General features: G+C 41.9%; 1 protein-coding gene across 3 annotated transcripts; it reads right to left on the bottom strand.

The window, feature by feature from the left end:
- Positions 1-1,538: 1,538 nt before the first annotated feature.
- LOC123060992 (ubiquitin C-terminal hydrolase 12) lies at positions 1,539-5,113 on the bottom strand. 3 transcript variants are annotated; one of them, XR_006428424.1, is made up of 6 exons: positions 3,871-5,113; positions 2,846-2,920; positions 2,682-2,765; positions 2,329-2,596; positions 2,034-2,077; positions 1,539-1,881 (listed from the first exon to the last, which is right to left on the bottom strand). XR_006428424.1 is itself a non-coding variant. In XM_044483872.1 (4 exons), the coding sequence occupies exons 1-4, from the start codon at positions 3,955-3,957 to the stop codon at positions 2,555-2,557; spliced, it is 288 nt and encodes a 95-aa protein (XP_044339807.1). In that variant the 5' UTR covers positions 3,958-5,110; the 3' UTR covers positions 2,197-2,554. The 3 variants fall into 3 exon arrangements, 1 of the variants encoding a protein (XP_044339807.1); XR_006428423.1 differs by having other exon boundaries at positions 2,420-2,596; positions 3,871-5,108; XM_044483872.1 differs by lacking the exons at positions 1,539-1,881; positions 2,034-2,077 and having other exon boundaries at positions 2,197-2,596; positions 3,871-5,110.
- Between the last annotated feature and the right edge of the window lie 22,824 nt (positions 5,114-27,937).

Genomic DNA, 27,937 nt, shown 5'->3' with positions numbered 1-27,937 from the left:
TGTAGTACGTGAACTTCTGGCTCTTATCAATTTGAACTTCTCTCTGCTTCTCTTTAGTAACGTAAAAAATCTGAGTTTTTATAGACATCGAACCGATCTAACTTTTTTATTCTCATTTGAAACGCATTTCGTGTAGTAGTTGAACTTCTCGTTGTTTTGGACGTCTCTATGTCGTAGTTTTTGAACTTGTTTGGGGCTTCACATTTTTTTGTTTTTTTACATTAAACCAACATACTAAAAGCACATTTTTGCATCAATGCATACTATTGAACTTCATGAAACAATACAAAACAAGAAATTAGATAACCCGATGTACAAATGGGGGCCAAATAAACAAACGATCTTATTCCCTTTCATATGGCTCACTGAATTTCACATGTCCAAATGGACTTCACGTAGTTGTCTCACCTTCATCATACACCTTGTACATCCAAGCCCAAAATCAAAATCAAAATCGTGCCTCTCCAAACACAACATGTGCCATAGAGAGAGCTATAGTTGTTCCTTCCCAGCTATATGTGAACTTCTACGGTCGACGTATTTTTTCTATAGTAGATGCATAACAACTACGGGGAGAAGAATCTTTTTGTTAGTAACGGGAAAAATTCGAGTTTTTGTAATAAATATCAAACCACTCCACTTTTTGAAATTGAACTTCTTGGTTTATTATTTACTAACGAGGAAAATCTGGGTTTTTCATATGCATTAAGGTATTCTATTTTAAAAATTGAACTTCTTGGTTTTTCAATTTGGACTTGGTGTTATTTCTTATAGTAACGGAAAAAAAATCCTAGTTTCTTAATAAACATCGACCTATTCCGTATTTTAAAAATAAACTTCTAAGTTTTTTAACAAAGATAATCCCTTTTATATGAAATTGTTTGAGATGTTTTTTTAATTTGATCTTCTTACAGTTTCTAAAAACATTGAACTTCTTCGTATTTTAAAATTTGAAGCTCTAGGCTTTAAATCCATAAAAAATATTCTTGGTTTCAGTTTTTAGACACGAGAAAAATCTTATTGTTATATTAACACTGAACTACTCGCCTTTTTAAATTTGAGGCTCCTTTTTATTTTTAAAAAATGGAACATCCTTCTTTTTGTAAATATGAGTTGTTGTCTATTATTTTCATTTAAACTTATTTGAACTTCATGGATTTTTTAGAGCTAACTTTCAAAATAAGGGGGGGGGGGGAGTTTTTTCAACAAACTTTTTTTGAAGGTTTCCTTAGTGTTGATGTTTGTTCTAATTTTACCAATTATGAACTTGCGTGCACTTGTTCTCTGTTTAAAAATTTGAACCTCAGGATTTATGTGTACTTTCTCCTGTAAATGAGGTTAAGGAACCTTTTTTGCACAAGTGAACGTCTGACATTTGAAAAGGAAAAATTCCTATGAAGCTTCAACTATGTCGAGAACATACATATGTGAGGAACACCCCCACCCAGATTTGCACTATCTTTCAAACATATAACAAACATTAGACCACGTATATTTTACAACCAAAACGAAGCAACATTACAGCAACCAAGGAGATGTTGGGAAGAAACAAGCAGCGCAGACATAGTTATAACAAACAATATGCCACAAGTACCAAAGTTATGTTAAAGGCCAAGGGGCATCTAAGAAAATTACAAACCACGCATAGAACAGATACTATGGCCGCATTATTTGTCATCGTAGTCGTGACTTTTCAAAAGAAACTATAGTCCCAAACTGAAGAGGTCATATGTGTTGACACAAGTTAAACAGAAGAGCCAGACTAGTGAGAGCTTATCGCAATCTCTAATGCATATCTTCGACTGAAGTTGCACTCTTGAGCTTAGCTTTGTCGACAATGCCCTTTGATCTCGCGAGCTGTGGAAGAAGAAGCGAGAATTCCTAAAATATTGCAGAGATGTTGTTAGGAATCCAGAATGGTTCTTACAAATGAAGTCCAGAAGTTGAAAGAATGGCTACTATCTTGGTATTAAGTTCAGTAGAAGTTGCAAGAAGATATTGCCATGTTGAAGGTGTTGTCCGTATTTTATTACCTCTGAGGTTCCATTCTCAAGGAAAACACCCTTCAATCGACTATCTGCAAGATATAACAAGGTAAAAGATTGTCAAAGAGGTCAAGAAAGATTGTTGCGGCTAAATAACAGGAAAACTTGTTAGCCACAGGTTTTTTTGTGCCCCCGTGCATACACACAACAATCATCAACTTCCATATACATGGACTTTAGTTTTCTGACAACATGAACTTTGTTGTTGTCGCTGTACATGAACTTCTCCTGTAACCAACTATTTGACTGTATAGAGCACCTAGTGCAAGAAAAGAAAAACAACCTCCTTATCTACTAAAAGGTGATGGTTCGTTGGGTCATATCTGCACAAACTTTATATATCCAGGGCAAAGTGCGCGGAAACGCTAGCTTACAGGCTCCGTCAATAACTTGAGCAACCAGTCCTGCCATCATATGGTACACAATTTATTCAAGCCAGCAATTTCACTTTCAGCCACTTGCTTGGTGGTATTGCATGGCAGGACGTCGCTCCCGCTTCTCACAACTGTTTAGTTGTAGATCTTTACATGCCTCTCAAATGAATGGCGGTTCTGCGCACAAAATATGAAATTAGCAAAATTCCAGACAACATGCCTAACATTATTGGCACAAGTTGCAACAATGTGCAACAAGTACCTGGTTAGCACTATGTGCCTTTCTTGGCGCTGTGTCTGGGTGCTCCAGTCCAAGATACTGCGCCCAAGCTCGATACATGTATCTCTAAACAAGTTTATACAATTGAAATCAAATTAAGCGCTACAAAAGCTGCTTCATCAAGTAGATAACTAGCATCGTAGTACCTGAAATCTCGTGGCTACAGTGTCAGAATCTTCAAAATAGTCTGGGCAACCAAGGGATATGTACACAAATTTCCACTGTTCAAATAGAACATTTGTTAGCACCGGACAAGTACATTTTAACCAATGTTTGTACTAGGTGTTAGCTCCACATACAAAATGCAAGATAAACACACCTCGGAGAAATAAAAAGATAGTATGTATCATGTTTAAAGCAGCCCAACAACTTCAAATGGACAAAGCCTAATTTTCTAGAGATTACTGCCAAGCTTAGACCAATGTAGTCGATTAATTATATGCATTGTGGATGATGTGTCATGCAGATAAGCAACTCATGTCCTATCCCACAGGGAGTTGTCGCCAATTGGGATGGACCCCCGCTATCTTCCAATAAGTATTAATACTTCCTCCATCCCAAAATAAGTGTCTCAATTTTGTACTAACTTTAGTACAAAGTTGTACTAAGGTTAAGACACTTATTTTGGGACGGAAGGAGTACCTTTCCAATTAGGTTAACACCAATTTAGAGAAGCATAATTTAGTTATTTATTTTAGATTGTTAGACTTCGAAACATAGAGGACCGCTTTGATGAAATTAAGAACCTCCACTATATCCCCCATCACCTAAGCATTCATGAACCAAGGTTTGTGACAGTATGTGTCGGAATATTTAAAGTTCCACATCGAAATATATAGGCGATAAGCCGCTAACGAAAAGCCTACCAGAGAAAAGAAAAAGCTTACGCTTTTCATAATCATTTTATGAGCGCCAACCAAAATTTGATAGCTAACTGTGTTTCTTAAGCCCCGAGTGAGACCTTAGGCTATAAATGCCAACTCAGATATTTGATGTTTGACTGGCGTTAAATATTCTAACTAGTAAGCATACACATATCTCAATAACATCACATCTAACGAAGATTGGGCGGCGGACACGGATGCACTATGCCGCTATAGCAAAAAATAAAACCACATATTTATATACATCGCAATATATGCTGCAGAAACCATGGGAAAATCCTCATTACCTTGGAGAAATCCTCATCTGAGACCTTAAGCTTTTTCTGTAAACGTTCTTTAATAGAAGATAAGGTCTCATCCTCACGAATAACCATAAAGAAAGGTTCTCCAAAATTCTGAACTTGCTATGGAAATCAGGATAAATATCAAGCATGTGGTTAACTAGAGATCCAAATATGATATCAGAAGCAGACCGAGGAAATCTTTCTTAGCAATAATTGCCTTGCCCCCAATTCCATCATTTATGCTGGATAGTGGGCAGAACACAACAATGTCAAATATTGGAGTATTAGAGACACAGCTAAGCATTTCTTTTAGTGAATGACAAAGTAACTTAAAACCAAATGTGGTACAATGACTAAAAGTTCGTCCAACTGCATTTGAAGAACTACTCACAACCAGGCTGTATTTTTTGTGTTTTACAGAACACAACCAATAGCATAACTGGTTTGATGCCAAAAGTTGGCATGCCAAATTTTGGCACTAATATTGGCTAGAGATTGGTTGATTGCTAATTTTCAGAGATGATTTTTTGTTCAAGGCATATACACAAACAACTTGTGTGCACTGCTAGTAGAAGAGAGGGCAGCTTGGCGCAGACACCCTGGGGTGTGGGGGCAGATTCGAAGGTGGCAGTAGCATGGAGGAAGAGGGGCAGCAGTAGTATGGAGGAAGAGGGGTGGTAGTGATGACTAGGTGGTGCGCAGCGACTCTGTTCCCCACAGCGGAGCCGGGAGGCCGGCCAGGAGGAGGAAGGTGGCAGTGCAGGGTGGCGTGGGCGGCTCTCACGCCGGCGGCCGAGGGAAGAAAGTGAGCACAGGGGAGGGCCACAGGTGGGGGAACATGCATCGAGTCGCCGATCTGGGGAGGCACTGGAGGGAAGAAGGCCGCGATGGGAGAGGAGGAAGGTCGCAGCGGCAGAGGAAGAAGGTCGCGGCGGCCGAGGAGGATGGATGCGTCTGCCGTCGGTGGTCGAGGAGCAGCGGTGTGGGCGTCGTCGGAAGCTACGGCGGGTGGAGGGGACTGGGAACCTTGGCGGCGACCCGGGACGATGCGAGGGCGACGGTGAGCCGGGAGGAGGAGGCCGCGCGCAGGAAGGAGGAGGTGGCGGAGCTCGCGAGTGGGGGCGGCAGCTCCGGTGGCCAGCAGCGGGTGGGCGTTGGGGTCGGGTGGCCGGCGGCAGGAGGTGCGTCGGGGTCGGGGGTGGCGGCGGGAGGTGGTCGAGGGATCCGACAGTGCGGGAGGTGGGGTGGGGGTTGGGCATGGGCCGATCAGTTTTTTTTGTTTTTGGGAGTTTGAAAACATCCCATCGGGCCTGTATAAGGGTTGGCTGTGATCCAAATAGTTATTTTAATTCTGGGATTAGAATATTCTAGTTGGCATGCATCATATTTATTGCCATGCATGACACAAATTGGCATCGCATTTAACATGATACGGTATCTACCTACTATATGTTACTTTAACCCTCTTTATATATATTTAATTCTTTGCCACATCAGCATATATACTTGCTATTTCCGAGTGCATGACATCGTCGGCTATGATACCACCACTATGGCCACCCTAATAAGGCTCTTATATTAGTTTACTGAGGGAGTACGTACCTTCATAGTGCATATATAGTATCATAGAGTAGTACTAGCTCCCTCTGTAAACTAATATAAGAGCGTTTAGATTACTAAATAGTGACATAAACGCTATTATATTAGTTTGCTGAGGGAGTATATATCATAGATGACCATATTTATGGCCACGCATGACACAAAGTAGTATAGCATTTATTATATATATATATGTTACGGTATCTACCTATGTTACTTCTTCTTTGCCATATCATCATATTTTCTATTCTCGGGTGCATGATACGGCTATGATACCCCCACTATGGCCACCCTAATAAGGTTGGTCGTAATATGGGAGTATCAAGCGGTATGATGCATGCCAACTAGACTTTTTGGATGATGTGGCACATAGTTAAATGATGAAAGAGAGGGTGTGTGGTATCATATCATGATATCGTATCATATTAAATGGTGTACTACTTTGTGTCATGCATGGTAATTAGTAAGGAATCTAAGATACTAACTCATGATACTATACATGCGCGCATTACGGAGGTATTGCCGATCATATACTAGTATCATGCATATATACTCCCTCCTTTCCGGTTTATAGGCTTATCTCAAAATTTTAGTTTGTCCATTTTATAAGGCTCAATTTGGTTGTTCCTCATCACATGTCGAGATTCCAAGGTGCATTAAATCATTGCATGTAAGTATTAAGAGAAAGTTGACCAATGCATGTACTTTATATATGCATGCATGTATTGCAATTAATACCTTGGAAAACATAAATTTTTGAGGAAAACAAAAGCATTAATTGGGTGTTCTTGCAAACTACAAAGGTATTCCACCACTCACCATCTACCTTGGTTGGTGAGATTTTTGAATTGAGCCCTATAAGGCCGGTTGTAATGGGGAGAGTATCATATATATACTAGTAGTATCATGCATATATATGGTAGTGTAGCTAGGATACTAGCTACTTCCATAATGCATAGTATCATAAGTTACCATCTTAGCTTGCCTTACTAATCACACAAAGTAGTAGTACAAAATTTAATATGACACGATATCATGATATGATACCACATCCTCTCATGTGTGCCACATCATTCAAAAAGTCTAGTTGGCATGCATCATACCGCTTATGATAATACCATTACAACCAACCTAGCTAAACCAGAAAGGAGGGAGTATGAGACTAGCTAGCCACAATGGAGAGTAGTACACTAGTAACATACACATGTCCCTAGACTATATATGTTACTACCTTAATAGTAGGTAGTAACATAAGTGTAGTGTGATGCAAAGCTTCATTTCTTAGGTTACAGACTCATATTGCATTGGGACATGTGATGCTACAATAACTATCGAAGTTACTGAAACTATCTCTCTCCTCGTTAACTTATTTCCACATAAGCAAGTTTGCTAAGTTGGAGTCGGTGTTACTGCTGAAGTTACTCCCACTATGGCTAGTCTGATACTAGCTAGTCGCCTATGATATACTAGCTACCTCACTAAGAGCATGGTTAATAATACAACCAAGGGTCGGCTATAAGAAGTTGACTTGTCATATACAACCAACCTCTTAGCGGGTATGTACAATAATAACTTTTATATACGTACTAGTTTATCAATAGTTGGCCCACCTTACATCCTCACAAAGTGTCTTGGCGGGTCTCCTTTTGCAGCTGGCTCTACTAACCAAGAGCCCGCTTCTCTTCTCTTTCCTCAAACTAATAAGCACATATATATATTATTCTATTCCTTATAGCCAGACTACCCATAATGGGAGTAACATAGGTAGTGACATCACACATATCTAGATAATATAGATGATGTGGTAAGCAATAAATGAAGAAATGAAGGAAAGTGGATATGTGTGATGTTACTACCTATGTTACTCCCACTTTGGGTATAGTCTTACTTTAGTATGAGACTACCCACAATGGGAGTAACAAGGTAGTAACATCACACATATCTAGATAAAGTAGATGATGCGGCAAGCAATAATTGAAGAAAGAGAGGAAAGTAGTAACATAGCTAGTTACTAGTAGTATGAGTAACATCACATGTACATATCAAGGCAAGATGTGTCTATATCCTAATAAATGAAGTGTTGCATGTTACCACACATATACGTTACTCCCCACTATAGAGGTAGTAACATAGACCAGTGTAACACATGGGCATGTTACTAGTCTATGTTACTACCCATTGTGGCTAGTCTGAGTAACATCACACATCTCAAGGCAAGATGAGTCTATAGCCTAATAAATGAAGTGTTGCATGTTACTACACATATGTTACTCCCCACAATAGAGGTAGTAACATAGACTAGTAACATTCTATGTTACTACCCATTGTGGCTAGTCTTATGTCACTCTATTGTGTACTTACTTGCTCTAATAATGCATAGTATCATAGAGTAGCTAGTATCATATGTAGTACTTTATTTATATTGTCATGCATGACACGTAGTAGCATAACATTTATTATGATATGGTTTCATGATATGATACTTAACCCTCTCTTTGTTCATTTAATTAATTCTATGACAGCTCATCAAAATTGCCTAGTTGGCATGCATGATACTAGCTATGATAGCCCCTTACTATCAGCCTAGCAAAGGTGTACAGATCATTTGTGCGTCACTCTGTGAGTTTTCATCCGCTTGTTCGAGAAGCGGGGAGAAGTTTGAAACATTTCGGCTGCGAGGTGCGGCCACTAGAGTAGGCCTAGCTGGTATTTCAATTACAGAAAATTCAGATGGAGTTCGGACATCATCAAAATCGCTGTGTGCCTGTGGCGTGCTCTCACGACCCCGTGGAAAAAAATTGGTAAAGTTTGGCACAAGTTTTGATGACCGCTCCTTCCAAACAGCAGCATCTCACATGAAGGATCATGGTTTTCCAAAAGGAGACGTGTCAATTCAAACTCCTGTGGCCGGTGACTTCATCGTTTGGCCTCATAAAAATTTCCACGGTACGCAATCACCATTATACCACGGGTTTGATTTTCTGGCACATTTTAGTTATCATTAGCTATATTTAAGACATTTTTTGATATTAAGGTGCATTTTGTGCATAAAAATAAAATTACAACCAGAACTGCATGTGTTATCGAAAGGGATGAGGATAGGCGTTCGATCTGGGAGCATCCAACGGTGCAGATGTATGATCCGTGGGGTTTGGGTTCTGGCCAATCAGAAAGCACGACTCAGATCGTGGGTGGGGTGGTGGCGGGGTTTGGTCCGCACACGGCTTTCATCAATGAACCGTGTGCTACTCGCAAACCAGATTGCACATTTTTGTTCACACATACTGCAGTGAGATCGATTGAGTGTTCTACCTCTATGATATAATAATAATAATAATAATAATAATAACAAAAAACAATTCATAGTCATTGCCTGAGCTGACAGCGTATCAAGGTCAACATATTAATGGTTCTTACATCAATAGAAAACCGGGCATAACTCACAAATTTAGTACACACGACAGTTCTAAATTGAACGAATTAAGTTGCAGGGTAGGCATAAAGACTAGTCTTACAGCTTAATTCCCATGTACACGGGGGATTAAGTTGACCCCGAATGAACTTGGGTTTTTTTGATGATTTTAAACTTCTTCTCTGTTGCACTGGTGCGTGATCCCTTGGCTGGCAACTCATCAAATTCATTGTACTTGTCCTGATCGGCAACATCGTAGACACCCACTACCCTTCTCTTCCCATGCATCGCTAAATGGCCGTTCTTATGCAAGGGGTCTTCCACAAAGAAAATCTGGGTACCATCGCAGGCAAGAATGAATGGGTCCGCGTGATATGCCATCGTTGTCCTGTTAACACATGTCTTCCTGTACTCATCAATCCTTACCTGACCAAGAGGGATCCATGCGCACCTGAATAATGCCACCTTAGCTTTCACATAGTCAAGCTCCCAAATCCGTTTGATGGATCCATAGTATACCTTTTATCAGCTTCATTTACAGTCATGCATTCTATTCGAACAGAGTTATTCTGATACGAGGTCTTCTTATCATGTTCCTCAGTGTAGTACGTGTATCCATTTATGTCATATGCTTGCATTGGTACGTCAGCACCATAGGTGACAGCTTTTGTGCCAACCACGTAGCAATGTCATCGATGGATCCTTGTGCCAAACCATTCTTCAGCCATTCGGCGTAGTTCTTAGTGTGCTCCTTCATCTCCACCTGTGATGAAGGCACCATTGGTAAGAATCTTTGGCGTATCTCCGCCAAGTGCTCTTTGGCATAAGCGATGAGAACTGGGTTGTTAAGCAGTACCATCAAATGGGCTTTCCATGCCAATTCTCTGGGTGCAGCCATTTGCATGCCAGCAAGGACTGGCTTACCTTTCAGCCTTCCCTCGTGGCGAGAGAGGGGCAAACCAATAGGTCTTTGTTTCATGTATTCGGTGCAAAACTCAACCACCTCCTCTGTGGTATAACCTTGTAGGATGCTTGCCTCTGGATGGTTTCGGTTCCAACAAAAGCGCTTCAGGATTCCCATGAACCGCTCGAAGGGATACATGTTGCGAAGAAACACAGGACCATAATACTTTATCTCGTCGAGAAGGTGCACAGTGACATGGACCATGATATCAAAGAATGACGGTCGGAAAAACATCTCTAGGTTGAACAATATTCTTGCAATATCATCTTGCATATGATCCAACTCTTCAGGATCTACAACTTTTCTCCCATAGTTGGTTGAAGAAATCATAGAGGTCAATGAGTGTGTTTCTTATATCTTTGTCCATTAGATTCCTGATGGCCACCAGGAGGATTTGTGTCAACATTACGTGGCAATCATGTGACTTCATGTGTCCCAACTTCATTTTACCTGAGCTCACATCCATGAGAATTCTGATGTTTGCGGAGTAGGAAGAGGGTGTCTTAACTGACAACAAATAGGTGAAGAACCGTGTTGCTTCTTTTGTACTGAAATTTTAACTTTGGCGAGCATTGATGAATTTTTCATCATCTTCTGCTTCACTCTTGCGTTGTGATTGATCAGCAAGCATATCGAGCCGTGAATCGTCGCCATTCTTTCTTTACCTTTAATCTTGGGCAGAGTACCAAGGATACTTTCACATACGTTCTTCTCTACGTGCATGACATCGATGTAGTGACGTACACGTAGAATCTCCCACTTAAGGTAATTTCCAGAACACCGATTTCTTCTTAAACACTTGATCCTTGGGTGTTAGTTTCACCGTCAAAGGGTGGTTCTTGCCAAGCACAACATTAATTTTTTAGCCATGTTGTGGACCACCACCCCTTCATAGGGTCTTGGGGCTACAGCTGCCTTTGTCGTACCATCAAATTCAGCTTTCATCTTTCGGTATGGGTGATTTTTTTGTAAGAACCTACGATGGCGCAAATACACTGTTTTGTGCGAGTTGGGAAGTCTTCTGCTAGCTGTCCTATCCATGCATGTGACACACCCTACTTCTCCCCTTGTTTTCTGACCCGATGTGTTGCCTAATGCCGGCATATCTTGAATGGTGTGCACCAGCATGGCATGTAGATCGAAAATCTCCTTTCTATAAGCATCATAACATTTTACAACAGGCGCATCTATCCACACTGTCAGCAGTTCTTATACCAGTAGCTGAAAGTAAATGTCGATGTCATTTCCAGGTTGCTTCGGGCCTTGGATAATCATTTACATCATAATTTATTTTTTCTTCATACACAACCAAGGAGCTAGGTTATATATGCACAGAAGCACCGGCCATGTGCTGTGATTGGTGCTCATATCGCCAAAAGAATTCATCCCAGCAGTACACTCCCCGAGCCTTATACTTCTAGTATCCTTGGCAAAATTTTCAAACTTTTTGTAGATTAATTCCCATTGAGCCCCATCTTTCGGGTGCCTCATATACCTATTCACAATTCGCTCATCATGATGCCACCGCAACCTCTTTGCCTCTCTAGGGTTTGCAAACAAACGCCTCAACCATGGAATTAAAGGCAAATACCAAACAACCTTGAACCGGACTCCTGTCTTGATCTCGTCATCCAATTTGTACTTGTCCTTTGCTCTCATGCGCTTGTATCATGCATGCTTGCATGTGGGACATGCATGAAAATCTTTGTACTCACCACGGTACAATATATAATCATTCACACAAGTGTGTATCTTCTATACTTCAAGTTCCAATGGGCAAAAAAATGTCTTCGCTTCATTCATGCTTCTGGGGAGCACATTATCTTCTAGAAGAATTTCTTTCAAAAGACCTAACATCTCTGTGAAGCCCTTGTTTGATAGACCGTTTGCTGCTTTAAATCTAAGAAGCGCCAGGGTGGCACTCAACCTGGAATATTTCTTTTTGCAACCTAGATACAATTCTTTCTTGGAGTCTGCATCAATGGTTGGCAGATCCTTGTACCCAATCATATGCTTATCTGGGCCCTCGAAATCTGCAACCATAGCAGCAAAATCTGGCATATCAAGATCGTCGTCATCTGCGTTGACGTCTTGGTTTTCCAGTGGGCGTTTCGGCTTTCCGGTGTTCCATTGGTAGCTTGACGCCTCTGCCCCGATGTTAGATTAAACATCCATGTGACACTGATCGGGGTTTGGCATCTCGCTGCCCTGGGTATCTTCATCCATGACCTCCTATTCACCATGTCTGGTCCAACGTGTATATCCATCCATGAATCCCCTAGAGACTAAGTGCATATGGACATCTGCAACTTCATGTGACTATGTATTGGCACAATCAGTCACTGTTCAAGATATCTTCCGATATGCCGATAAATCGGCCGATTTATCGCTTACCGCTCTCAGACTGATAAGATAAATCGGCCGATAAATCTGCCGATATGGCGATAAATCGGCCGATATGCCGATAAACTGGTCGATTTACCCCTTATCATGGGTCGACCGATAAGTTCCTGATAAGCGATATCCCCAACATTGCAATCAGTACATGGACACAGGATGTAATCCGCATCACCAATTCTCCTCTTTGTACTTTCATCCAAATTCATGAACTCTGTCACGCCACTGATAAAATCTATGGTTTTCCGATTCTTCATCCATCGAGATCATTCCATCTACAGCACACAAATGGTAATTAAAAATAAAACAACAACATTAATACATGGATTAACTGCTGTTGATATACTAGCTACCTCACTAAGAGCATGGTTAATAATACAACCAAGGGTCGGCTATAAGAAGTTGACTTGTCGTATACAGCCAACCTCTTAGCGGGTATATACAATAATAACTTTTATATACGTACTAGTTTATGAATAGTTGGCCCACCTTACATCCTCACAAAGTGTCTTGGCGGGCCTCCTTTTGCAGCTGGCTCTACTAACCAAGAGCCCGCTTCTCCTCTCTTTCCTCAAACTAATAAGCACATATATATTATTCTATTCCTTATAGCCAGACTACCCACAATGGGAGTAACATAGGTAGTGACATCACACATATCTAGATAAAATAGATGATGTGGTAAGCAATAAACGAAGAAATGAAGGAAAGTGGATATGTGTGATGTTACTACCTATGTTACTCCCACTTTGGGTATAGTCTTACTTTAGTATGAGACTACCCACAATGGGAGTAACAAGGTAGTAAAATCACACATATCTAGATAAAGTAGATGATGTGACAAGCAATAATTGAAGAAAGAGAGGAAAGTAGTAACATAGCTAGTTACTAGTAGTATGAGTAACATCACATGTACATATCAAGGAAAGATGTGTCTATATCCTAATAAATGAAGTGTTGCATGTTACCACACATATATGTTACTCCCCACTATAGAGGTAGTAACATAGACCAGTGTAACACATGGGCATGTTACTAGTCTATGTTACTACCCATTGTGGCTAGTCTGAGTAACATCACACATCTCAAGGCAAGATGAGTCTATAGCCTAATAAATGAAGTGTTGCATGTTACTACACATATGTTACTCCCCACAATAGAGGTAGTAACATAGACTAGTAACATTCTATGTTACTACCCATTGTGGCTAGTCTTATGTCACTCTATTGTGTACTTACTTGCTCTAATAATGCATAGTATCATAGAGTAGCTAGTATCATATGTAGTACTTTATTTATATTGTCATGCATGACACATAGTAACATAACATTTATTATGATACGGTTTCATGATATGATACTTAACCCTCTCTTTCTTCATTTAATTAATTCTATGACAGCTCATCAAAATTGCCTAGTTGGCATGCATGATACTAGCTATGATACCCCCTTACTATCATCCTAGCAAAGGTGTACAGATCATTTGTGCATCACTCTGTGAGTTTTCATCCGCTTGTTCGAGAAGCGGGGAGAAGTTTGAAACATTTCGGTCGCGAGGTGCGGCCACTGGAGTAGGCCTAGCTGGTATTTCAATTACAGAAAATTCAGATGGAGTTCGGACATCATCAAAATCGCTGTGTGCCTGTGGCGTGCTCTCACGACCCCGTGGAAAAAAGCTGGTCAAGTTTGGCACAAGTTTTGATGATCACTGCTTCCAAACCGGGGCATCTCACATGAAGGATCATGGTTTTCCAAAAGGAGACGTGTCAATTCAAACTCCTGTGGCCGGCGACTTCATCGTTTGGCCTCATAAAAATTTCCACGGTACGCAATCACCATTATACCACAGGTTTGATTTTCTGGCACATTTTAGTTATCATTAGCTATATTTAAGACATTTTTTGATATTAAGGTGCATTTTGTGCATAAAAATAAAATTACAACCGGAACTGCATGTGTTATCGAAAGGGATGAGGATAGGCGTTCGATCTGGGAGCATCGAACGATGCAGACGTATGATCCGTGGGGTTTGGGTTCTAGCCAATCAGAAAGCATGACTCAGATCGTGGGTGGGGTGGTGGCGGGGTTTGGTCGGCACACGGCTTTCATCAATGAACCGTGTGCTATTTGCAAACCAGATTGCATATTTTTGTTCACACATACTGCAGTGAGATCGATTGAGTGTTCTACCTCTATGATATAATAATAACAATAATAATAATAACAAAAAACAGTTCATAGTCATTGCTTGAGCTGACAACATATCAAGGTCAACATATTAATGGTTCTTACATCAACAGAAAACCGGGCATAACTCACAAATTTAGTACACACGACAGTTCTAAATTGAACGAATTAAGTTGCAGGGTAGGCATAAAGACTAGTCTTACAGCTTAATTCCCATGTACACGGAGGATTAAGTTGACCCCGAATGAACTTGGGTTTTTTTTGATGATTTTAAACTTCTTCTCCGTTGCACTGGTGCGTGATCCCTTGGCTGGCAACTCATCAAATTCATCGTACTCGTCCTGATCGGCAACATCGTAGACACCCAGTACCCTTCTCTTCCCATGCATCGCTAAATGGCCGTTCGTATGCAAGGGGTCTTCCATAAAGAAAATCTGGGTAGCATCGCGGGCAAGAATGAATGGGTCCGCATGATATGCCATCGTTGTCCTGTTAACACAGGTCTTCCTGTACTCATCAATCCTTACCTGACCAAGAGGGATCCATGCGCACCTGAATAATGCCACCTTAACTTTCACAAGTCAAGCTCCCAAATCTGTTTGATGGATCCATAGTATACCTTTTATCACCTTCATTTACAGTCATGCATTCTATTCGAACAGAGTTGTTCTGATACGAGGTCTTCTTATCACGTTCCTCAGTGTAGAACGTCAATCCATTTATATCATATGCTTGCATTGGTACGTCAGCATCGTAGGTGACAGCTTTTGTGCCAACCACGTAGCAATGTCATCGATGGATCCTTGTGCCAAACCATTCTTCAGCCATTCGGCGTAGTTCTTAGTGTGCTCCTTCATCTCCACCTGTGATGAAGGCACCATTGGTAAGAATCTTTGGCGTATCTCTGCCAAGTGCTCTTTGGCATAAGCGATGAGAACTGGGTTGTTAAGCAGTATCATCAAATGGGCTTTCCATGCCAATTCTCTGGGTGCAGCCATTTGCATGCCAGCAAGGACTGGCTTACCTTTCAGCCTTCCCTCGTGGCGAGAGAGGGGCAAACCAATAGGTCTTTGTTTCATTAATTCGGTGCAAAACTCAACCACCTCCTCTACGGTATAACCTTGTAGGATGCTTGCCTCTGGATGGTTTCAGTTCCAACAAAAGCGCTTCAGAATTCCCATGAACCGCTCAAAGGGATACATGTTGCGAAGAAACACAGGACCACAATACTTTATCTCGTCGAGAAGGTGCACAGTGAGATGGACCATGATATCAAAGAATGACGGTGGGAAAAACATCTCTAGGTTGGACAATATTCTTGCAATATCATCTTGCATATGATCCAACTCTTCAGGATCTACAACTTTTCTCCCATAGTTGGTTGAAGAAATCACAAAGGTCAATGAGTGTGTTTCTTATATCTTTGTCCATTAGATTCCTGATGGCCACCAGGAGGATTTGTGTCAACATTACGTGGCAATCATGTGACTTCATGTGTCCCAACTTCATTTTACCTGAGATCACATCCATGAGACTTTTGATGTTTGCGGAGTAGGAAGAGGGTGTCTTAACTGACAACAAATATGTGAAGAACCGTGTTGCTTCTTTTGTAATGAAATTGTAACTTTGGCGAGCTTTGATGAATTTTTCATCATCTTCTGCTTCACTCTTGCGTTGTGATTGATCAGCAAGCATATCGAGCCGTGAATCGTCACCATCCTTTCTTTACCTTTAATCTTGAGCAGAGTACCAAGGATACTTTCACATACGTTCTTCTCTACGTGCATGACATCGATGTAGTGACGTACATGTAGAATCTCCCAGTAAGGTAATTTCCAGAACACCGATTTCTTCTTAAACACTTGATCCTTGGGTGTTAGTTTCACCGTCAAAGGGTGGTTCTTGCCAAGCACAACATTAATTTTTTAGCCATGTTGTGGACCACCACCCCTTCATAGGGTCTTGGGGCTACAGCTGCCTTTGTCGTACCATCAAATTCAGCTTTCATCTTTCGGTATGGGTGATTTTTTTGTAAGAACCTACAATGACGCAAATGCACTGTTTTGTGCGAGTTGGGAAGTCTTCTGCTAGCTGCCCTATCCATGCATGTGACACACCCTACTTCTCCCCTTGTTTTCTGCCCCGATGTGTTGCCTAATGCCGGCATATCTTGAATGGTGTGCACTAGCATGGCATGTAGATCGAAAATCTCCTTTCTATAAGCATCATAACATTTTACAACAGGCGCATCTATCCACACTGTCAGCAGTTCTTATACCAGTAGCTGAAAGTAAATGTCGATGTCATTTCCAGGTTGCTTCGGGCCTTGGATAATCATTTACATCACAATGTATTTTTTCTTCATACACAACCAAGGAGCTAGGTTATATATGCACAGAAGCACCGGCCATGTGCTGTAATTGGTTCTCATATCGCCAAAAGGATTCATCCCATCAGTACACTCCCCGAGCCTTATACTTCTAGGATCCTTGGCAAAAATTTCAAACTTTTTGTAGATTAATTCCCATTGAGCCCCATCTTTCGGGTGCCTCATATACCTATTCGCAATTCGCTCATCATGATGCCACCGCAAGCTCTTTGCCTCTCTAGGGTTTGCAAACAAACGCCTCAACCATGGAATTAAAGGCAAATACCCAACAACCTTGAACCAGACTCCTGTCTTGATCTCGTCATCCAATTTGTACTTGTCCTTTGCTCTCATGCGCTTGTATCATGCATGCTTGCATGTGGGACATGCATGAAAATCTTTGTACTCACCACGGTACAATATATAATCATTCACACAAGTGTGTATCTTCTATACTTCAAGTTCCAATGGGCAAAAAAATGTCTTCGCTTCATTCATGCTTCTGGGGAGCACATTATCTTCTAGAAGAATTTCTTTCAGAAGACCTAACATCTCTGTGAAGCCCTTATTTGATAGACCGTTTGCTGCTATAAATCTGAGAAGCGCCAGGGTGGCACTCAACCTGGAATATTTCTTTTTGCAACCTAGATACAATTCTTTCTTGGAGTCTGCATCAATGGTTGGCAGATCCTTGTACCCAATCATATGCTTATCTGGGCCCTCGAAATCTGCAACCATAGCAGCAAAATCTGTCATATCAAGATCGTCGTCATCTGCGTTGACGTCTTGGTTTTCCAGTGGGCGTTTCGGCTTTCCGGTGTTCCATTGGTAGCTTGACGCCTCTGCCCCGATGTTAGATTAAACATCCATGTGACACTGATCGGGGTTTGGCATCTCGCTGCCCTGGGTATCTTCATCCATGACCTCCTATTCACCATGTCTGGTCCAACGTGTATATCCATCCATGAATCCCCTAGAGACTAAGTGCATATGGACATCTGCAACTTCATGTGACTATGTATTGGCACAATCAGTCACTGTTCAAGATATCTTCCGATATGCCGATAAATCGGCCGATTTATCTCTTACCGCTGTCAGACTGATAAGATAAATCGGCTGACAAATCTGCCGATATGGTGATAAATCGGCCGATATGCCGATAAACTGGCCGATTTACCCCTTATCATGGGTCGATCGATAAGTTCCTGATAAGCGATATCCCCAACATTGCAATCAGTACATGGACACAGGATGTAATCCGCATCACCAATTCTCCTCTTTGTACTTTCATCCAAATTCATGAACTCTATCACGCCACTGATAAAATCTATGGTTTTCCGATTCTTCATCCATCGAGATCGTTCCATCTGCAGCACACGAATGGTAATTAAAAATAAAACAACAACATTTATACATGGATTAACTATTGTCCAAAGATGCATGCATAAATCGCAAGGTTTTATTTTAATAATTACTTAGGGCGCACCATGTTGTTATCCAGACGTGCTATGACAAAAATTAATGGCCAGTCAATTTACACGCAGAGTACTAGTACGACATGACACTTAGGAATTGAATACCTAAATTTAGCCACTCACGAAAAGAATACCTTAATTAATTAGTCGCGCGGTGACCTCCACCCAGCAAACAGACAAGTGTGATGCGGCGGCACACCGAGACAGCAGGGTTGAGGAGCAAAGCTTAATGCGGCTGCCGCCTGAAGTTCGACCTCCACTATCCCGCCATCGACCGCGATGGATGTGCTCGAATCACGCTGCCGCCGACCTCGATGGTTGAGCTCCTCCTATCTCCCGCCGTAGAATGAGGATTGATCTCCTATGACACCGCCACCGCCCACCGGTCGAGGATTGACCCCTTCTCCGGTAGCCGCTGCCTAGGCCGCCGCCGCCATCTCTATATGCAGAGCGGCCTTTTTTTACGGATATCCACGGAGTAGCTGTTTACACGGTATCTCACTGTAACTCAATTATATGGACAGGGTAGTACATCACGTACGGTTATGCAACGGCAACCGTGTCTAACCTACATTGTCTTCTCACACGGTTTGGTGCAGAAATCATGTGTGACGTTGTAATAACTAACACAAACAACATGTACAAAAAATGTGTTGTATATATACAACATATATATAGTGCCATTAGTAGTTCCCGACCGTTAGCTTATCTCCACAGTTTCCCCATTTCCCCCAAATCCCTACATAGCCTCCAAATTCCCTCGCGTGGCGCTGACATTGGGGGAATGCGGACGAGTGGTGCTGATGGTTTCAGTGCGGATGCTCCTGCTCGTATCGCCTCCACGACGGCGGTCGCCGCCGAGCACTTGCCTAAGGTCATTAGAAGGCAGGTGTACTACGGATCCGAATCGTCCTGTCATGTTCAAATCTATCCCGATCTTTTTTATAATGTCCAAAGTATGGCTCCTTGCTGAATCCATCCTGAATGACCCCCCCAGGAAAGTGATATGTCGCCGGATCCAGAGATTGACTCCAGACTCCCACAACACGAGTTTGACTCCGAGTTCTGCGCCATCGAGAAGTACCAAAAGCTGAGTTGTGTGCATGGGCACACTCCCGCTCGACGTGTATGCACGGAGGGATTCGACATTGGCAGGTGGTTTCTTAGTTTCCCCTTAGAGGTTAGTGCTAATTAAGTTCATCATTTTACTTCAGTTAATGCCACCACTCATCCAGAATACTATTTAACATTGGCAGGGATATGAAGCTTGTGCCTTTGTTAACTGGCTGGATGAAGGATTGCATGGCAGGGCTCGGAGTGTTATCACCAAGCTCGCAGAAGATAACGTAAAGCTGAAGAAGAAACTGGCTGATCTAGAATGTACAATCAGTATGATGAAGCAAGAAAGAATCAATCATAGGCAATAGATGAAAGCAAGAGATAAGAAGGAACTAGCATGTGTAGTTGTAGTTGTCGCATTAGCCATGTTCTATGCGCTGTTTGCAATGATGATTAGGGGTTTTGTTTGACAGTATTGCTAAAGCACATCTAGATGTGCTCTAAGTAATGCACATCTAGGTCCTATATATGCCATTGATGTTACGCGAAGATTCAGGCAGATATTTTTCTTTGTCTTTTTTCTTTTCCTTTCTAGTTTTATTATTACTGGCTTTATCAATAAGAAGAGCTCAGTGTATTGCTTGCCAACTATCCTACTCCGTTCGTACCGGTACCGGTGCATAATCCCAAAACTCGTTCCTTGTTTTTGTCCTGAAAAAGGAAACCAGACTAATAGCCAATAGGAGTCTTATGCAACCAACCCTAAAAAAGGAGTCTTGCACAACTCCGGGAATTTGGAGCGACTGGGTACAAATAATTGCAGTTGATTATATCAGCAGTTAGATAATACATCAACCCCCGCTTCAATCCCCGCTTCAATTGGCAAATCCTCTTCTCTGCATACCCCGCTTAAGTGTCCACCATCTTCATCGTCCCCCGCAGGCCGCGCTACACACTGGCACACACGCTGCAGCCATGTGAGTGATAGCGAGGATAACAGTTCGGCCAGCAGTCTGGCGCCCGATGATAGGTCAACATCGGAATCATCCCGCTCGTCTTCCATGAGTCTGGCGTCGAGCCCAGACCTCAATTATATCCGGTTCATGGAAGGGACGCCGCCTCCGGAGTCTTCAGACGACAACCAGACGGACGAGGAGCCGTCGGAGGACGAAGAAGAGGACGACGACGATCAGGAGGAGGAATGGTCGAACGAGGAGGAGGACGATGACGACAGCAACGACGATGACGACGGTGGCGGCGATGAAAAGCCAACGGTCAGCGGCAAGAAGCCTCCTCGCTAAGATGATGTCGTGGGGCCATCCAACAAGAACAACAAGAAGAAGAAGGACTAAATTAAGCAGACTGTATATATCTCTGTTTATCCTGTCAATCTCATTGCACACGGTTAGTAATATGTATTCGACGGAGATCTTCTACATTATCGCCAACAGGTTGGTTTGTTGAACTGTGTGCCCTAACGAGCACACCACAAAAAAGATAATACGGGCTGTCTATAATGATCGCACACAATTCTGATTACCGACTTGTTTGTCAGGTATCACACACATCTTGTTACGCCGAATCGTTTGTGTTCACCTCACTCATCACAAACGGTTCATCGGACCAAACTGTATGTCGTATATCGCACACACCTTGATCTGGCTGCCCATTTCTGTTGTTCTGTCTCATCGCAAACAGTTCGTACAGATCAACCGTATGCCCCTCATCGCACACGCAACTATAATCTAAACCGTGTTTGATGTCTCATTCATCGCAAACGTTTTGCATCATTTCTGACGGTTTTCATACAACGCTGTTTGAGATTATTGCATCGCACACAGTTTCTTGATGGGTCTCTAATCGTAGTGTCACGTTAGCAGCATCCTGCTGTAGTGAATGCTTATGTTCAAACATATATTGAGGACTCCGCTGTCGAGAGGAGACTAATATTTTGCAGGAATCTATGGAAGAAGAAATTGATGACATGGGCCACTGAAAGATTCAGGTAGAATTCCATTCCTGATTTAAAGCTCTCGGACGGCCGTCAAATTGAAGATCATGAAGAAAAAGCTGCTACTATTTTTGAATGCTTCAAGAACAGGACATAAATTTCAACTGCCCTTGTGTACGATTTTCAAATTTCTGACCTCATCCAAATGGTACCTGGGTTGGAAGAGCTCTCGGCCCCTTTCTCAAGTGATGAAATTTACCGAGTGATTAAAATCATACCTGCAGACAGGGCTCCGGGTCCGGATCGTTTTTCTGGGTTATTTCTCAAGGTTTGTTGGGATATCATCAAAAGGGATTTCTATCAACTATGTGCTGATTTCTGGGAGGGTAAAATAGATCTTAAGTGCTTGAATTCTTCGTTAATTACCCTCATTCCCAAGAAACTTACACCAGAGGCTGTCAATGACTTCCGACCAATTTCTTTGTTGAATTGTGTTCTCAAAGTGATCACAAAAATCTTAGTCGAAAGACTGCAGAAATGGATTCTTAAACTGGTGCACCGTAACCAATATGGATTCATTAAGACAAGGACAATTCGGGACTGCCTGTCATGGGCGCACGAGTACTTGTATCAATGCAAGCAATTAGGCAAGCAAATTGTCATCCTTAAACTTGACTTCGAAAAGGCATTTGACACAATGGAGCATAATTTTATTATTTATATTATGAAAGCCAAGGGTTTTGATGACAGATGGTGCATGTGGATAAAAAATCTGCTCGACTCAAGTTCTTCTTCGGTGCTTCTTGATACGTCCATTTTGCATCATGCTTTTATATCAATATTTATTGCATTATGGGCTGTTAGTACACATTATATCACAATACTTATGCTTTTCTCTCTTATTTTATAGGGACAATTGCATTTTTCCCCCAGTTGGTTCCTACCCACGGGTTTTGCCCTTACTTTTTGAGATTGCTCAGTTTTGCCCTTACTTTTTCCGTCGAGGTCCCTCGAATGCCCTTTGACCGTTTGACCAAAACTTTGAAAATTCATAACTAATTCATATGAACTCAGAAAAATGCAAATAAGATATCAAAATGTTCAGATAAACATTGCCTTTATGTTCATATCATTTGCATTCAGGACAAAAGCACCATTTAAACTACCTCAGGTAATTAATGTTATTAACATTATTAAAAATAAAAAGTATAAACAATATTTTTTTCATGAATAAAAATTACATGCAAATGTAGGTGATGTTCTGAACATCCTGATATCTTATTTGCATTTTTCAGAGTTCGTATCAATTTGTTATGAAGTTTACAAATAATGGTCAAAGTCGTTAGAACATTCATAACAAGATGATACGAGCTTAGAAAAATGCAAATAAGATATCTGGATGTTCAGAAAACATCACCTACATTTACATGTAATTTTTATTCATGAAAAAATATGGTTTATACCTTTTTATTCTTAATAATGTTAATAACATTAATTACCTCATGTAGTTTAATGGGTGCTTTTGTCCTAAATGCAAATGATATGCACATAAAGGTAATGTTTATCTGATCATTTTGATATCTTGTTTGTATTTTTCTGAGTTCATATGAATTAGTTATGAATTTTCAAGGTTTTGGTCAAACGGTCAAAGGGCATTCGAGGGACCACGACGGAAAAAGTAAGGGCAAAACTGAGCAAGCTCAAAAAGTAAGGGCAAAAACCGTGGGTAGGAACCAACTAGGGGTAAAAATGCAATTGTCCCTATTTTATAATGTTTACATGAAGAGGGAGAATGCCAGCAGCTGGGATTCTGGACTGGAAAAGGAGCAAATATTAGAGACCTATTTTGCACAACTCCAAAAGTCCTGAAACTTCACGGAGAATATTTTTGGAATATATAAAAAATATTGGGAGAAGACCAGAGGGGGGCCACCAGCCAGCCACAAGGGTGGACGACGCACCCTACCCCCTGGGTGCGCCCCCATCCTTGTGGGCCCCCTAGCAGGCCTTCAACGCCCATCTTCTGCTATATGGTCCTGGAAAAAATAAGAAGGAAGTTTTCGGGACAAAGCGCCGCTGTCTCAAGGCGGAACCTGGGCAGAACCAATCTAGGGCTTCGCTGGAGCTGTTCTGCTAGGAAACATCCCTCCCAGAGGGGGAAATCGTCGCCATCGTCATCACCAACGATCCTCTCATCGAGAGGGGGTCAATCTCCATCAACATCTTCACCAACACCATCTCCTCTCAAACCCCAGTTCATCTCTTGTATTCGATCTTTGTCCCAAAACCTCATATTGGTACCTGTGGGTTGCTAGTAGTGCTGATCACTCCTTGTAGTTGATGCTAGTTGGTTTATCCGGTGGAAGATTATATTTTCAGATCCTTAATGATAATTAATACTCCTCTGATCTTGATCATGAATATGCTTTGTGAGTAGTTACGTTTGTTCCTAAGGACATGGGTGAAGTCTTGTTATAAGTAATCATGTGAATTTGGTATTTGTTTGATATTTTGATGAGGAACTTCAAAGCTCAGCAATACCAAATTCAGTAATTCATCCCAATACTAGATTTCTCTCTTATGAAAATATGAAAAAGAGTGTTGCTTTTTCTCCCGCAGCTATGAAACATCCATGGGTGAATGGAGCTCTAGCTGTCACGGGTAAACTTCGCAAGGAAGTAATGGATCTTAATCAGCAAATTAATAAGCTCAAGGAAGATAATCACATCCTAAGGGGCATTATCGCCAAGAATATCACATCACCAGCTCCAAAGAAAGAGACATAATTAATTGGGTATGGGCACTCCCCTTGGCAACTGCCAGGCTTGGGGGAGGTGCCCCGTTATCGTATCACCATCACACCCTTTATCTTTATCATTTTTCTTAGTTCAGTCATTTTGGTTATATCTTGATCTAGTAGAATAAAGTTTTTAGTATGATCTAGGCTTGAGTTTTATCTTGATCTCTATCTATGTATTCGAGTCCACGAGTTATATATAATAGAGTAGTTTTGAGTTGAGGGCTTTTGTCTTCTTGCTATGATCTTGAGGGAATTAAATAAAAGAAAGAATAAAAAGATCATATATTGATCTTATGGAGAGTAATGACTTCACATATAAAGAGTATGATGAATAAAATTTGTTGAGAATTGACAAACATAGTTTTGGTCATTGTTGCAACTAATAGGAAGTAACAAAGAAAGAGATGCTTCACATATAAATATACTATCTTGGACATTTTTTGTAATTGTGAGCACTCATTAAAATATGACATGCTAAAAAGTTGATGTTGGACAAGGAAGACAACATAATGAGCTATGTTTTCTTATATCCGAATAGAAGTTATATTGTCATGGATCATCCAACATGTTGATCTTGCCTTTCTCTCTCATGCTAGCCAAATTCTTTGCACCAAGTAGAGATACTACATGTGCTTCCAAACATCCCTTAAACTAGTTTTGCCATGAGAGTCCACCATACCTACCTATGGATTGAGTAAGATCCTTCATGTAAGTTGTCATCGGTGCAAGCAATAAAAAATGCTCTCTAAATATGTATGATCTATTAGTGTGAAGAAAATAAGCTTTATACAAACTTGTGATATGGAAGAAATAAAAGCGACGGACTGCATAATAAAGGTCTTTATCACAAGCGGCAATATAAAGTGACGTTCTTTTGCATTAAGATTTTGTGCATCGAACCATAAAAGCGCATGACAACCTCTGCTTCCCTCCGTGAAGGGCCTATCTTTTACTTTTTATCTTCTACCCTTATACAAGAGTCATGGTTATCATCACCTTTCCTTTTTATACTTTCTCCTCTGGCAAGCACTATATGTTGGAGAGATCCAGCATTGTTAATTTAACATAAGAAATTATATGACAATATAAGTTGTTGGTCTAAAGATGATCATGATGCCCTCGTGTTCGTATTTTATTTTATTGACACCTCTATTGCTAAACATGTGGGCATATTTTTTGATATCGGCTTTCGCTTGAGGACAAGCGAGGTCTAAGCTTGGGGGAGTTGATACGTCCATTTTGCATTATGCTTTTATATCAATATTTATTGCATTATGGGCTATTAGTAAACATTATATCACAATACTTATGCCTCTTCTCTCTTATTTTATAAGGTTTACATGAAGAGGGAGAATGTCGGCAGCTGGGATTCTGGACTGGAAAAGGAGCAAATATTAGAGACCTATTCTGCACAACTCCAAATGTCCCGAAACTTCACGGAGAATATTTTTGGAATATATAAAAAATATTGGGAGAAGAAAATACCAGAGGGGAGCCACCAGCCAGCCACAAGGGTGGAGGGCGCACTGATACGTCACCGTCGTATCTACTTTTCCAAACACTTTTGCCCTTGTTTTGGACTCTAACTTGCATGATTTGAATGGAACTAATCCGACTGACGCTGTTTTCAGCAGAATTGCCATGGTGTTATTTATGTGCAGAAACAAAAGTTCTCGGAATGACCTGAAACTTTACAGAGACTATTTTTGGAAATAATAAAAAATCCTGGCAAAAGGTCAAGACCAGGGGGCCCACACCCTATCCACGAGGGTGGGGGCGCGCCTGCCCCCCTGGGCGTGCCCCCCTACCTCGTGGGCCCCCTGGAGCTCCTCCGACCTCAACTCCAACTCTATATATTCACTTTCGAGTAGAAAAAAATCAGAGAGAAGGATTCATCACGTTTTATGATACGGAGCCGCCGCCAAGCCCAAAAACCTCTTGGGAGGGCTGATCTGGAGTCCGTTCGGGTCTTCGGAGAGGGGAATCAGTCGTCGTCGACATCATCAACCATCCTCCATCACCAATTTCATGATGCTCACCGTCGTGCATGAGTAATTCCATCATAGGCTTGCTGGACGGTGATGGTTTGGATGAGATTTATCATGTAATCGAGTTAGTTTTGTTAGGGTTTGATCCCTAGTATCCACTATGTTATGAGATTGATGTTGCTATGACTTTGCTATGCTTAATGCTTGTCACTAGGGCCTGAGTGCCATGATTTCAGATCTAAACCTATTATGTTTTCATGAATATATGTGAGTTCTTGATCCTATCATGCAAGTCTATAGTCACCTACTATGTGTTATGATCCAGCAACCCCGAAGTGACAATAATCGGGACCACTCCTGGTGGTGGCCGTAGTGTGAGGAGTTCATGTATTCACTATGTGTTAATGTTTTGGTCCGGTACTCTATTAAAAGGAGGCCTTAATATCCCTTAGTTTCCGCTAGGACCCCACTGCCACGGGAGGGTAGGACAAAAAATGTCATGCAAGTTCTTTTCCATAAGCACGTATGGCTATATTCGGAATACATGCCTACATTACATTTGATGAATTGGAGCTAGTTCTGTGTCACCCTAGGTTATGACTGTTACATGATGAACCGCATCCGGCATAATTCTCTATCACCGATCCGTTGCCTACGAGCTATCCATATATTGTTCTTCGCTTATTTACTTCTCCGTTGCTATTGTTACAATCACTACAAAATACCAAAAACATTCACTACAAAAAAAGACACATCCGTGACATTTTGAGCCGAACGAAAATTTTTCTGTCAAACATATGACACTTCTATGACAATAACTCTGACAAAACCCGGTATCATCATAGATATGGTTGGCTCCTACTTCTATGACAAAAAATCATGACAGAAAATGGGTTTTTCGTCCTGGGCAGGCCGGAGACGCAGCTGCATGACATTCTTTGGGCCGTCCATGACAGAAAAAACCGTGGTATAAGCGAGGGCGAGGAAAATTTCGGGGAGTTCCCGGTTACGGTGGGAAGTCGGGGGCCGAGCGATGCGTGTTTCTCTCGTACACATATGCGCGTGTGTGTTAGTTGTTGGCTCTAACTGAACCCGAGCGATTGCCCTGCAGGCTACGCGTTACTGAACCCGAGCGATCGATCGATGGCTGTTAACTGAACCCGATCGAGCGATTCCTTCGCTACTGCTGCTAACTGAAGCCGATCGATGCTGCCTCTGGATGAACAGTCAGCGTTGCGAGGGGGGGGGGGGTGGATGAACAGTTCCCAGTGGGGGTGGATGAACAGGACCCCGTGGTGTTGCCTCTGGATGAACACGACCCCGATCGATCGAGCCGGTTGGGGCTGGATGAACAGGACCCCGTGGAGGGCTGGATGAACAGGACCACCCCGTGGAGGGCAGGATGAACAGTAGAAGGTGGAGGGCAGGATGAACAGTAGCCCGTGGAGGGGTGGTTGAATAGGAGCCCGTGGAGAGGGCTGGTTGAACAGTAGCCGGTGGAGTAGCGCGCGGTGGAGGCTGGATGAACAGGAGCCCGTGGATGAACAGTCGCAGGTGGAGGCTGGAGGAGGTCGACGGTGGATGAACAGTAGCTCGTGGAGGCTGGAGGGGGTCGACGGTGGAGATGAACAGTATCCCATGGAGTCCCGTTTTGCGGCACGCCAGACCCCTCCCGATGAAGAGGACCCCCGTTTCGACCATAGCGCTCCAACACAAGTCTGTTTCGTCCGTTTTGCGGTACGCCACACCCCTTCCGATCAACAGGACCCTCATTTCGACCGTAGGAGGTCCGTTTCCTCCGTTTTGCGGTACGCCAGACCCCTCCCGATCAACAGGACCATGTTCCGAACATAGGAGGTCCGTTTCCTCCA

The sequence above is a fragment of the Triticum aestivum genome, chromosome 3A (genome assembly GCF_018294505.1).
Source record: "Triticum aestivum cultivar Chinese Spring chromosome 3A, IWGSC CS RefSeq v2.1, whole genome shotgun sequence".
NCBI classification, from domain to species: domain Eukaryota; kingdom Viridiplantae; phylum Streptophyta; class Magnoliopsida; order Poales; family Poaceae; genus Triticum; species Triticum aestivum.
This window is presented reverse-complemented; position numbering and strand designations above follow the sequence as displayed.

What these genes read in the sequence shown, in the direction of transcription:
- LOC123060992 (XM_044483872.1), bottom strand. Translation starts at nt 3,957, where the DNA reads ATGGTTATTCGTGAGGATGAGACCTTATCTTCTATTAAAGAACGTTTA. An exon ending in CAGATGAGGATTTCTCCAAG is followed by an intron (nt 2,921 to 3,870) that starts GTAATGAGGATT and finishes CTATTTGAACAG; the next exon opens with TGGAAATTTGTGTACATATC. An exon ending in CTGTAGCCACGAGATTTCAG is followed by an intron (nt 2,766 to 2,845) that starts GTACTACGATGC and finishes AAACTTGTTTAG; the next exon opens with AGATACATGTATCGAGCTTG.